Below are 12,965 nucleotides of genomic sequence, written 5' to 3'. Positions count from 1 at the left end.
TTTTTTTTTTTTTTTTTTTTTTTTTTTTCAAAAAGTTATTTGGCCCAAATGAGAGGAGCCCAACGCAGCTGGCCTTGACCTCTGCGTTTTCTTTTCTCAGCTTCTCGACAGCGGTGGTGCTTTCACGCTGGAGCTGCAGGAAGACGAGCTCTTCACCCTCACCACTCTCACCACCGGGGGCAAGGGCAGCTGCCCGCCGCCTCCAGAGTCCCAGCCTTTCCCGCAGGTGTATGATGATGATTTCGATGTTGGTGAGTTTTTCATTTTTTGCTTGTTTTTTTTAAAACTAAAACTTAACCTACCTAACCAGTAGCGGGTAGATTTCTATGTGTCGAACTCGTGCGTGATAAAGTGGCTGTAAAATGTAGCTCTAAATGTCCACGTGGTAACTGAGATCTCATTTTTGTGTTACCTCAAGGTGACTCTCGACTTGAGGACCCTGTAGTTTTCAGTGCCAGAAAAAAAGCATAGAGGTCAATGTCAGAATGAGAGCTATAATCCTAATTTGGTTTTGGTGAAGCCTGAGGCTTATTACCCTGCCGCTTCCCTGTTAGCGGAAGCCATTCCTGGCATCCTCCTGTAGCCCCGAGGTCAGGTGACTTCTCTTTCTTCAGTGTCGGAGGCCTGATGGCTGAGGGCAGCAGTGCTCCCCTTGGCTACTTCACCTCATCGTCTGCCATGCCCGGGAGTTTTATACTTGCACTCTCCTGCTTTTCTAGGAAGAGCTGTCCTAAACCTGTTGGAAAAGCTTTTGATATTCGGTAATTTAGCAGTACTGCTGGACACATGAGAAGGCACGGTCATCGTGGTGATAGCCCCAGGTCACTCAGTAGGTGACGGAACTTGTTGATTAGTAGACGTGCAGCTTGTGGACCTCACAGGCAGGGTCAGCTGGCTCTCGTATTTGCTCCTAAGATCTGTGGCTGTAGGAGAGACACAGGCAGGGAGACTGCCATTGTGAGAGAGTGACTTGACCCTCCTATCGCCGCAGGGCTGCTGTTTCCAGCATGGTTGGTTGGAGACTCCTGGTACCCACTCCCGATGACCCTGGGTCACTGCCCAGCCACAGGGTCTCATGTCCCTTTCCCAGCAAGTGATGTCCTGGTTAACTGCAGGACGATGCCCTTTGGACTGTGTACTGGGCTCCTCTCAATTGTTTGCATGACATGGACCACAGGGACCCCCAGGGTTGCTTGGTGCCTTGTTTTCTTGCAGTTCTCTGAAGTGGCCTGTTAGATGAATTGGCGAATTATGCCGCCAGGCATAATCCTGTTGCTTTCCTTTGCTGACTTCTGTGTTGGCAGAGGTAACTGTTCTTGCCCTCAGTAGATGAGGCCTTGCCCTGAGATATGGCCTCGTTAACCAGAGAGAAGTTCCCCTGGCACCAAAGCTATTCTGTGACCTGAGGAATGAAGGGCAGTTCGAAACCTTCAGATCTAAAATGTAATGCTCTGTTGACCACAAAATAAACTAAAACCTAAAGTTAAACACTGTAAGTCAGGCTGTAGCACTACTTTATATGGTTCTTAATTTCTCAAATGATGAATATGGAAGCATTTAGAAAAGCATGAAGTGTGAAATAGCTGTAAGATGATGACCAGAGTTGCTCTTCTGTAGCCTTCAGCATTGTAAGACTGTAATTTAATAAAACCAAGAACAGATTCATAGTGTGGGCCCAACTGTTTTTGCCTCATTTTAGAAATAGAAGATAATTTGTAATTTGTAAATTCTGTAGTTGATATGGTGAGCCTTTTCTAATCTCCCAGCTGATGACTGTGACCCGGGGTTTAGAAACTTATTTGACAGATGCTAGAAATAACAAAACCATCTCTTATTGAGCCGTTGCCAGTTGCTGGTTTATGTACACACTTCACATACATTCTTTCATTTAAGTCTCTTGTCCTCATGCCCACTTAGAAATGAGGGAGCTTGAGAGGCGCCTGCGTGGATCAGTCGGTTAAGCGTCTGAATCTTGATTTGGCTCAGGTCCTGATCCCAGGGTTGTGGGATCAAGGCTGGCATCGGGCTCTGGGCTGAGTGTGGAGCCTGCTTAGGATTCTCTCTCTCTCCCTCTCTCTGCCCCTCTCTCCTGTTTGTACTCTCTCTCTCTGTCTCTCAAATAAAAAAGAAATCAATCAATATTAACCTAAACCCTAAACTTCCACTTGTTATTAGTGTCATTTACTTATTTAGGACTTTTCAAAAGTATTTTAAAATGTGCTGAAGTATCAGCAGAGATTCTGTGAAGACTTTGTACTAAATGGAGAATTTATTGTGTTTTGAACAGATTACCCGTTTTTTAGTGAAGCTCCGAATTTTGCAGATCAGACTGGTGTCTTTGAATACTTTACGAATATCGAAGACCCTGGAGAGCATCGCTTCACGCTGCGCCAAGTTCTCAATCAGCGGCCCATTACCTGGGCCGCTGATGCGTACAACACTATCAGTGTTATAGGAGATTACAAATGGTATGTAAAATTGGTGTGCGTATGTAGACCTGGCTGAAATAACCTCTCATGTTGTCGAATATGTTCTGAAGTGAAGACTTTTCAACGGTCTTCCTTGTATAAGAATCTAATAAGTGTGTGATAATTGCTGAATATCATGACCACAAGCCACGGTTATGATGCCTCAGTGTCCTTCCCTCAGATTTGCTCAATTTAATAGTGATTGTTGCTGGAACAGATTGATGTTAGTATAAAAATTGCGGACTTTTGGACCCAGTTATAATTGAAGATTTATTTATAAATAGACATTGTGATTTGTGGGGTTTTTGTGGATTTGCTGGAGAGTTCATTTGTTGATCTGGGGTTGCCACCTGCTGGATCCATTCTAGACTTACACTGTTTTAGCCTTCGTGGAAAATCTGTTTACCAGGTGACGGTAGATGGCAATAGTGAGAAGCAGATCGGCCTTTACTGTCATTCCCCCTCGCCTGCCCCAGAGTACAATGGAGGATTGGCTGTCTCTGAACCCAAACTCTTATTTCTGGCTGGGACTCTAGAAATAATCGAGAGACTCCTTAATTATAGTAGAGAGATGAGATCGAGCACCATCCAAAGAGTAACCGAGAGTATTCATAACTTTGAAGATTTTATGTATTGAGATGGTAGTACTCCTCTTTCCTGCTGCAGTGGGTAAGGAGGTGGGGAGAGGTGGAGGGGGAAAGTGGGGAGAGAGGGAAAGAGCCACAGGGTCTGAGAGAGAAAGAACCAGGAGAGAGCAGTGATGCCTGTCGAGAGGCACCGTTTTCATCGTTCTTAGCCCTGCTTTCATTGTGTGATTCCCTGCTCAGGAATCTGCAGTGACTCTCTTCAGCTACCGAATCACATCTCATCGTCTGTGTCTGACTTCCAAGACCCTTTCACATTTGGGCTCATCCTATTCATTATGTACTCTTTCCCAGTATTTCCTCCTGGATTCAAAGTAGCCAGGTCTGTTCAGAGATTCCCCACAAGTCCCATGCTCATTTCTTTTTTTCTGGCTGCGACTCCCTCTAACGTGGGGAAAGGAGGGAAGGAAAACTGGGTCATACTTCCCACAACTACCTGTGGCAGAGCTATCATCCTCCCCACCTTGCAGATCAAGAAACCAAGACTTCCGGGCAACATTTGCCTGAGATCCTATACTTGTAAGTTCTAGAACTAGGGTGAGAGGCCAGGACTGTCTGGTGCCGTAGCTCATCTCTTTGGACTACACCTCACTGCTTCGTTTTAATCGTTGTCTTCTTCCTAAGACGAGCGGCGGATGAGTGTGGTTTACCTATAGTGCTGTTTTAGAAACTCGGCTTTCAGTGTGTGCACAGCCATCATTTCTTCAGGACCGTATTTGTGGTGGGACTTCCCCTCCCATACTTAGGTTTAGTTGAGTCCCAGCCCAGTAATTTGACTATGGAGGGTAGGCTTTCCTGAGGCTACTCAAGACTTTCATCGTATTAGCGAGCTTTGGTTGGGATCTGCGGACGGTCCACAAAATGACCTCTCACTGCACACATCCCAGCTTTGCATCCCTTTGGTTAAGTTTGCTTAATTGCACAGGCTGGTTTTTGTGCCCTTAGCACGACCAAGAGGTTGTGGCTGTGGAAGACCAGACCACGCTTTTATTCTCCTTCATTCGCTGTAAAATTGCCGGCAAGTTCTGCCTGGGGAATCTCTATTCTGGAATGTGATGTAAACAAAGGAGGTTAGATCTTCTCCCGCCCTGACTCTAAATAGAGTAAGTTGCTGGGGCGCCTGGGTGGCGCAGTCGGTTAAGCGTCCGACTTCAGCCAGGTCACGATCTCGCGGTCCGTGAGTTCGAGCCCCGCGTCGGGCTCTGGGCTGATGGCTCAGAGCCTGGAGCCTGTTTCCGATTCTGTGTCTCCCTCTCTCTCTGCCCCTCCCCCGTTCATGCTCTGTCTCTCTCTGTCCCAAAAATAAATAAACGTTAAAAAAAAATTAAAAAAAAAAATAAATAGAGTAAGTTGCTGTAACACATTCACACTTCTGATGAGTCAGAACAGAGGTAGGGGATGTATGGAGCACTTCTGATCCTTAGTAGTTTCCTGCTGGTGACAGTCTGTAGAGAGACCAGCTCCCTCTGCTGGGGAGGATGTACAAGAGAGACTGTGCTTCTGTTAACTTTGCATTGGACTTTTCTGTAAAGTAGCCCAGCTTTGGTTAGACGATTCAACGTGGATTTTCCTGATTGTTGTGTGCCTGTTGTAGCTACTTCTTTTATATTTTTCATTACAGAGTAAAATTTTATTGTGCAAAATTCACTGATAAAAATCTGAGAAGTGTAAAAGCCACATAATTCTAGATTTAACTTTCCCCGCTTCCAAAATACATTTGACATTCTTAGTTTTCTTTTAGGTAAATTGCTTGCCTTATTACTTGGCTTTGTGCATGCTTGCTTTCCTGTTCGCAGTTCAAGTTTGAGTAGCAGGTAAATTATTTTCAGAGATCATTTTGGCTTGGGGTGGTTGTATCATTGCAGAAGGCATCTAGTAGGGTTTATAAAAGAAGCCTGGAGCAGAGCTCACTGTTAAAGCTGTAGTAGCTGGTTGGCTGAATTTCCTCTCCTTTGATGTGCCCCTGTTGATCAGTGATGCCGGGCCAGGGTTTTACTGTCCCTATAGGGACAGGGATGCTCTGTAGGGGAAAATGGCTCTCAGAGTAGGATTCCTGAACCAGTGGCACCAGCATCACCTGGGAATTTGCTAGACATGCAGACTCAAGAGCCCAGCGCAACCCACCTGAGTCAGAAGCTGTGGGCTGGGGCTGACAGACTGACTTTCACAAGCCCTCCAGGCAATTTCAGTGCTGCTCAAATTTGAAAACCCCTGCTGTAGTGTCAGGAGAGTTGCCTCTGTCTTTGCAGAGAAATACCTTTAGATCTTTCTTCTGGGGTTTTTAAGTCTTGCTCGAGTTAAAGGTAAATATTAGCTCCAAAGTATGTTCTCCTAGGGGCTCCAAGCTTTTGTCTTCACTGCTTCTCTTAGCAGATGGAAATTTAGTAAATTGTTTTTTCAGAATTGTATGGAAACAGACCTTTTATGCATTCCTATGGGGAAAAAAGGCTTCCTTTAACATTATATTCTTAGGTTGACAAGTTGTTTTATCATAGATCAGAAATGTGCTCTTTTTTTTTTTTAAAGTTTATTCACTTATTTTGAGAGAGAGAGAGAGAGAGAGCTGGAGGGGCAAAGAGAGAGGGAGAGAGAGAGAATCCCAAGCAGGCTCCATGCTGTGGGTATAGAACCTGATGCGGGGCTCGAACACATGAACTGTGAGATCATGAGTTGATCTGAAAGAGTTGGATGCTCAACAGACTGAGCCGCCCAGGCACCCCAAGAAATGTGTTCTTAAGAGACTTAAAAACCGTAAATACTATTTTCCAGTAACTCATTGAAAGAGGCAACGAAATGGCTTAACTTTAGTGACATAAAACTTAAAACTGTTATCAATGAAGATTCTTTTTTTTTTTCCCCCCCATCAATGAAGATTCTTGAAGCCCATCCCTGCCACAAACACAGACTTAGCAAGTCACATATTCACCTCAATTAGAAGTTTGGAGGCATGAGGCTGTGAAATGACACACTTGTGCCTTACCTGGAGTGGCATAATAGAAGGTGCTAATGAACAGTTTCACTCTGCAGGTCCAACCTGACTGTGAGGTGTGATGTTTACATAGAGACTCCTGAGAAGGGAGGCGTGTTCATTGCGGGAAGAGTAAATAAAGGTGGTATCTTGATTAGAAGCGCTAGAGGAGTTTTCTTCTGGATTTTTGCAAATGGAACCTACAAAGTTACAGGTGACCTAGGTAAGTGACTTCTTCTGTATGTAGCACATGACTTACTCTGAAATATGCTGTGAGCTTCTTACTGTGTGATGAGAGAGCTTCATCTCTAGGTGCTTGGACATCTATTTGGGAAGAGATTCAGCACATTTGAGCCAACACCAAATGATTCAAAATCATAGAGTTAATGAGAGAGGCGGCTGTGGAAAAGAAGGTTGTGTAGAGCTCTTTCAGGTGGAGCTGAGCTAGGCGGTCAGGATAGGATTTGCATAGCCTGGGGTGATGTGGACGTAGTGAGGAGAGAATGCTCAAGAAACACCGTAAGTAAAAAGCAAGACTATAAGAATGTGCTGGTATGCTTAGGGAAGTAGAAGGAGAGGGGTTGGTCTGCTTAAAATGGAGATACCCTGAGGGCGCTTGGGTGGCTCAGTAGGTAAAGAGTCTGAGTCTTGATTTCCGCTCAAGTCATGATCTTAAGGTTTGTGAGTTCGAGCCCCGTATCGGACTCTGCCCTGACACTGGGGAGCCTGCTTGAGATTCTCTCTCTCTCTCTCTCTCTCTCTCTCTCTCTCTCTCTGTTCCTCCCCCACTCATGTTCTCTCCTTCTCTCTCTCTCAAAAATAAATAAACATTTTTTAAAAATGGAGATAGCCCGTTTCCCAATGTAGTTAATAATTTGACACTTTTCATTCATCTTAACAGCCCTTGTCTTATGTAGAATAGCATCTTATTCAGGAGAGGTGCTTAGAGTGTGTCCATGTTGAATTCTGTCTAATTCACTGTGGTGTTGGTGCCCCCTGCTCTGTGGAAACAGACAGTATTGGTGCTGCCTCTTCTGGATTCTCAGTCTCTTGACTTTGTCCTGCATTAGTGAAAAAAATCTTCTCTCCTATAGTTTGTTACTCTTTGCCTCTTGCTAGGTGGAAAGGGCTCCACAAGTAATGAAGAAAGAGTGGGTAATAAGGACACCAGAGTAGGAATTGCAGAATCATAGCATGACCCATCTAGAACATTCCTCACTGATTTTCCAAACCAGAAACCAGTCCAAACCAGGGAGGTTAATCGATTTTCCCAAAGTCTCAAAATGAGTTGGTGGTAGAATTAGAACTAATGATTTAAATCTGCGTCTTTAGTCCCCCCTGTTCTTGTGTTTTAAACTGCCCACTCAACATCTCATCTGCTTTCTCTCAGCCGTTCAGATAGAACATATCCCCAGATTAACTGTTTTCTCTCTCTAATTCTCAGTTCACGCTCTATCTATGTAAGCAGTTACACTAGCTGGAAATCTTACGGTGACCTTTGACTACCACTCTTTTTTCTTTATATCCAGTCCAGTCAAGTATAAACCTACGCCTGAACTGTAGAAGCCAACACATTATACTGGGGATGGTTTGTAAATTTATTTCACTGGTTCTCCCGTGAGCTCACATATGATATATGTCTCAGAGTAGGCTCCCAGTATGTGCTTGTGGAATGCATGCCCGAATGAAGGATGTTTCGTTTTAAATCAGTAGTAGATCTGGAAATGTGGATCTTTGTTAAGGTTTACTTTACTGCATACACATGCCTCCTGAGAATCCCCACTGAGCTATGTGATTCTGTGATTTAGATTTTAAAAATATATCAATTAGGATAATCTTTGTGTGTTGCAGCTGGATGGATCATCTATGCTTTAGGACATGTTGACGTTACAGCGAAAAGATGGTATACGCTCACATTAATTATTAAGGTAAGTATTGCTGATCAGAATACCTGGAGGTAAAATATTCTTTTCTTGTGCTTTTCTAGCATTTTCTGTCCTCAAATGAGAGGGGGAAAAGTGTGATAAATACAGTGATGGAAATAGGCAGAGAATCTGCTGGGATACCAGCAGACTCTAGGGTGATAGTATATGTCAGGGTAAACCTGTATGAGAACCATCAACTGTTGACTTTATCACCCCACGATTTTTTTAAATTTTGGTTTTGTTTTTTTCAACTCAGGAGTAGTTGGTAAATAGTCAATAATTGATTTATTTTTTTCCAAGTTGGCCTGAACCAAGATTATAATTGGAGCTTATAGATATAAGCAAAATCACATAAATTTATTTTCGGTGGTTGAGACTAATTTGGTTTTCAGAGAGAAGTACAATTTTTTAGAAGTTGGTTTCCATGAGTATTTTTTGTCATGGAAGGTACCAGATAAATTGTAGGATAAGAATGTCTAAAAATACTTGTCAAAATTGCTGAGTAATCATGAGTTCTTGATGGACACTCATTCAAGGGATGTGTAGAAAATTCTTCTGTGTAATATACTACTGCTCTCTGCCATTATAATTCTGTCATAATTTGATTTAGGTTACAACAAGCAGTAAAATACGGAATTCAGATAACTTTTTGAAATTGTTCTCATCTCTTGCCCAACCACCAAAAAATGATACAGTAACATTTTCCAGGCAGTAACAGTAGGCTTTGAACATCTGGTTTGTGTGTGGCATAGTTTATTTAACTCTGCCACACTCGATGGCACAACTTTGTTCCCCGTTCTTTCCTCTTCTGGTGAATGGAGGCAGGATGGGCTGGCTTTCCTTGCAGGTAGAGGGGAGGGGTCTTTTACATGCCTCCTGGGGTGCACACGTGCTGGTGTTTGTTCAGGCAGATGTTTAGAAATGGAATTACATTTACAATCTTGACAGATACTGCCCTATTGCTAGCCAAGCTGTATCCACTTTTATAGCAGTTATAATATATTACCTGTTTTTAAAGATTTTTTTCAAACTAATTGACGTGATTTATATTTCCCGGATAATTAGGGAGGTTGCACATCTTACTATGTTTATCGGCTATTTGTATATATATTTTTTCTCTTCTCTGAAGTTACCCATTCACATTCTTTCCTCATTTTCTTACTGTGTTTTCTTTTTCCGATGGATCCATATGAATTTATGATATATTTTGAGTAGTCACCCATTTTCTTTCTTTTTTTTTTTTTTTACATTTATTTTATTTTTGAGAGGCAGAGAGAGACAGAGCACAAGTGGGGGAGGGGCAGAGAGAGAGGGAGACACAGAATCCAAAACAGGCTCCAGGCCCTGAGCTGTCATCACAGAGCCCGACGCGGGGCTCGAACTCACAAACTGTGAGATCATGACCTGAATCGGAGTTGGACGCTCAACCGACTGAGCCACCTGGGCGCCCCTATTTTGAGTAGTCATCCATTTTCTGTTACTTATGTTACAAATATTTTTTGTGTCTTGTGTGTTTTAATTTCTAATGGTATGTTTAGCAGATAGAAGTTTTAAATTTTGGTGCTGTCAAGTATTTCACTTTTTTTTCAGTGCTTTTATGTTTTATTTAAGAAAGCCTGCACCTTTCTCACGGTTAGGAACATTTCTTTTCCTCTAAACTCAACAAAGTTGAGGATTTTTTTTCCTGTTGGAGTCTTTAATACATCTGGAATTTATTTGTGAATCATAAGGGGAAGATCCCAATATAATTTTTTTTAAACGAATGGATAGCCATCATCATTTATTACCACAGACCGTCCTTTTGTCTATGATTTGAAGGCTAACTCTTTGATGTAACAAATCATCACATGTGCATAGGCTTCTTTCTGAACTTTGTTCTTTATAGTGCTTTGTCTTATCCAGTATCACTCTTTAAAACACTCGATTACAGGGGCGCCTGGGTGGCTCAGTCGGTGGAGCGTCCGACTGTGGCTCAGGTCATGATCTCACGGCTCGTGAGTTTGAGCCCCGCGTCGGGCTCTGTGCTGACAGCCTGGAGCCTGCTTCTGCTTCTGTGTCTCCTTCTCTCTCTGCCCCTAACCCACTCACATTCTTTCTCTGTCTCTCTCAAAAATAAACAAACATTAAAAAATAAATAAATAAAACACTTGATTACACAGTTTACCCCTTTACTTCCTTCAGGTTCTTTCCTGACCACCTTATATAAAATAGCACCCACCTCCTTTTGTGTCCCCCCCCCCCCCCCCCCACCCCCCCCCCCCCCCCCGCCAGTTTATTTTTCTTACCTCCTGACGTCACACAGATTCTGCTGATGGTTTTTGCCCTCGCCTCCTCCCTTCACTAGAAAATGGCTCCTTCAGTGACAGGCCTCTTTCACCAAACACTGCTGGCTCTACGGCATTCCTGGCACGTCTGCCATCAGAGCAAGAGCCTGGTGAATTTTGGCGAGTGAGTGAATGGATGCCCCCGAGGGCAAGTCCCTCATGGTTTCTTTTTCCAAATTATCCTTTGTAAATTAAAAAAAAAAAAGTATATTTATTTCTCGTATGTGAACTTTTAAAACATCTTTTCAATTCCATGAAAAACGCAGCCAGTATTACGTTGAAAATTTATAAATCAATTTGGGCAAAGCCAACTTTTTTTTAGAATGATGTGTTTGCCCCCCGCAAGACCATGAGGACAAGAACAGGCTGCATTTGCCACTGTGTCCTCCAGTTGTTTTTTTTTTTTTTCAACGTTTATTTATTTTTGGGACAGAGAGAGACAGAGCATGAACAGGGGAGGGGCAGAGAGAGAGGGAGACACAGAATCGGAAACAGGCTCCAGGCTCCGAGCCATCAGCCCAGAGCCCGACGCGGGGCTCGAACTCACGGACCGCGAGATCGTGACCTGGTTGAAGTCGGACGCTTAACCGACTGCGCCACCCAGGCTCCCCCTCCTCCAGTTTTATTTAGTGGTTCTTGCATACTTCTTGTTAGGCTTATTTTTAGCGATGTTTTCAATTTTTTGAAACCATGAAAGGGATTTAAAAAATAAATGTCCTTAATTTTTCTCAGGTGCTTTGTAGACAGGGGCAAGAAAATCAGAAGGGCTTGTTGGAAACAGGTGCCTTCTGGGCCCCTGCTTGTTCCTTCCTCCTCACCCCATGCGTTGTCCTGTGCCTCTGATACAGTCACTCTGAACTGTTCGAGGTGTATCTTCTGGTATCTCTTTAATAAAAAGTGACTTGTAACTTCTAGAAATTAGCTCCGGTCTCGCCACTGGAACAGGCGGGGATTTTGCAGACTTAACACCCGCGCCAGCCCCAGCCCCACCGTCTCCTGTTCCGTCGGTCGGGAGCACCCGGCTTCCCTCTCGCGTTTCAACTCTGGGCACTTCGAGGCCTCCTCCCACTCTGCAGTCTGGTCAAGCCCCCGTCTCCTGGTTGAGTTCTTCACACGCCTTGTACCGCTTAGCTTTTCTTTATTGTGTGAGTTGGTGGGTATGTCTCCCGCTAGAGCGTAAGCTCCATGGAACGGGGGCCTTGCCTTTCTTGTTCATCCTAAATTCCCAGTCCTTTAATAGCACTTGGCAATAGTTTTTTGCATGAATGAAAAGGCAAAGCAAAACAACATCTTGTTCGATGGTCCATTTTCCAAATTACAGCTAATATGAGGATTTTTATATTTTTTTACTTAAGTCTTTCATTGGTCACCTACATGCCAGGTACTGGCATTAGCGAAATTATGAAGGTCATGGTTTTCCAGTTAAAATAACCAGTTGTCCCTCAGCTTGCCTCTTCCTATTGTGTTTCTCTCCCCACTGTAGATCCATAATCACAGACGACGACAGCTTTACCGGTAACAGATCTGGTTTGAAACTAGCCCACAGGCTGTGTATCAGACTGAAAGCACTGTGAGGCCAGCTTCAGTGTTCGTTTTCCTCCTTTTACCATCCCCGAGACCAGCGTTTAGGAGGATTTTATATCATTTTGTCCTTGGCCCTCTTTCACTGCTTCTCAGCACTACTGAGGTGGTGGTTAGAGCGATAGACTGAAGCCTTACTATGTTCCACCTGCAAGTGTTTTATGTTGCTCAGCTTTTGTTTTCCCGTCCATAATATCAGGAATATCCATAATATCATATCCTTCCTATGAAGATCAAGTGAGATTATATATATGAGCGTTTGGTACGGTACTTGTTACATGGTAAGCACTTCCTGACTCGAGTGAATATTCTTAGCAGTAGGCATGTTTGAACCAAGCAGAGCAGCATTCATATTTCCTTGCTGATGCATCCTGACTCCCCGAAAGTTATTTCATTTCTTTGAGCTTCTATTTCCTGGTCTGTAAAAGGGACATAACTTCTGTAAGGTTGTTTGGGGTTAAATGTGTCTTATTCTTTCATTCCACACATTTCTATGAAGCACCTGTTATGTGTCCTTTTCTAGGTGGTAAGGGATGTAGCAGTAATGAAGACACACACGGTTCCTGCTCTCCTGGAGCCTGTATTCTCTAGGGCAGGGGTTGGCAAACCCTTTGTAAGGGGCCAGACAGTAAATATTTTAGGCTTCGTGGGCCATGTAGTCTGTGCAACTTTACTCAACTCTGCTTTTGTAGTGAGACAGCAGCCACGGACAGTAGATAAATGGACGCGTGTGGCTTTGTTCCGATAACATTTTATTTATAGAAACAGGTGGCTGGCTTGTGGGCCATAGATGGCTGCCTCTGGTTCTAAGACGGTAAAAACAACCCAAATCAGTCAGTCACATGGTGAAGACAAAACGGGACAGTGAGGTGAACGAGCTCCACTGTCCAGAGTGTCTAGGTAGAGAGACGGGGGAAGCGCTCTCGGAGCTGGTGCGCTTTGAGCTGAGCCCTGCCCGATGGGAAGAGCACCTTGAGCAGAGGACCCTGCTGGTGACAGGCCTTGTGTGAGGGACCCTGCTGGTGACAGGCCTCGTGGGAGGGACCCTGCTGGTG

General features: G+C 43.9%; 1 protein-coding gene across 7 annotated transcripts in view; it reads left to right on the top strand.

Moving 5' to 3' along the window:
- GALC (galactosylceramidase) overlaps positions 1-12,965 on the top strand; it is a 151,741-nt gene that overhangs the window by 48,274 nt on the left and 90,502 nt on the right. For all 7 annotated transcript variants that reach the window (XM_040477931.1, XM_040477932.1, XM_040477930.1 and 4 more), the window contains 4 exons: positions 101-251; positions 2,288-2,468; positions 6,140-6,303; positions 7,932-8,008. In XM_040477931.1, coding sequence (XP_040333865.1) covers positions 101-251; positions 2,288-2,468; positions 6,140-6,303; positions 7,932-8,008 — 573 coding nt within the window. The remainder of the gene's footprint in view (positions 1-100; positions 252-2,287; positions 2,469-6,139; positions 6,304-7,931; positions 8,009-12,965) is intronic.

The sequence above is a fragment of the Herpailurus yagouaroundi genome, unplaced genomic scaffold (assembly GCF_014898765.1).
Source record: "Herpailurus yagouaroundi ecotype Mexico unplaced genomic scaffold, PumYag 141, whole genome shotgun sequence".
Taxonomy (NCBI): Eukaryota; Metazoa; Chordata; class Mammalia; order Carnivora; family Felidae; genus Herpailurus; species Herpailurus yagouaroundi.
Note: the sequence above shows the minus strand (reverse complement) of the source record. Positions and strands in the feature narration are given on the sequence as shown.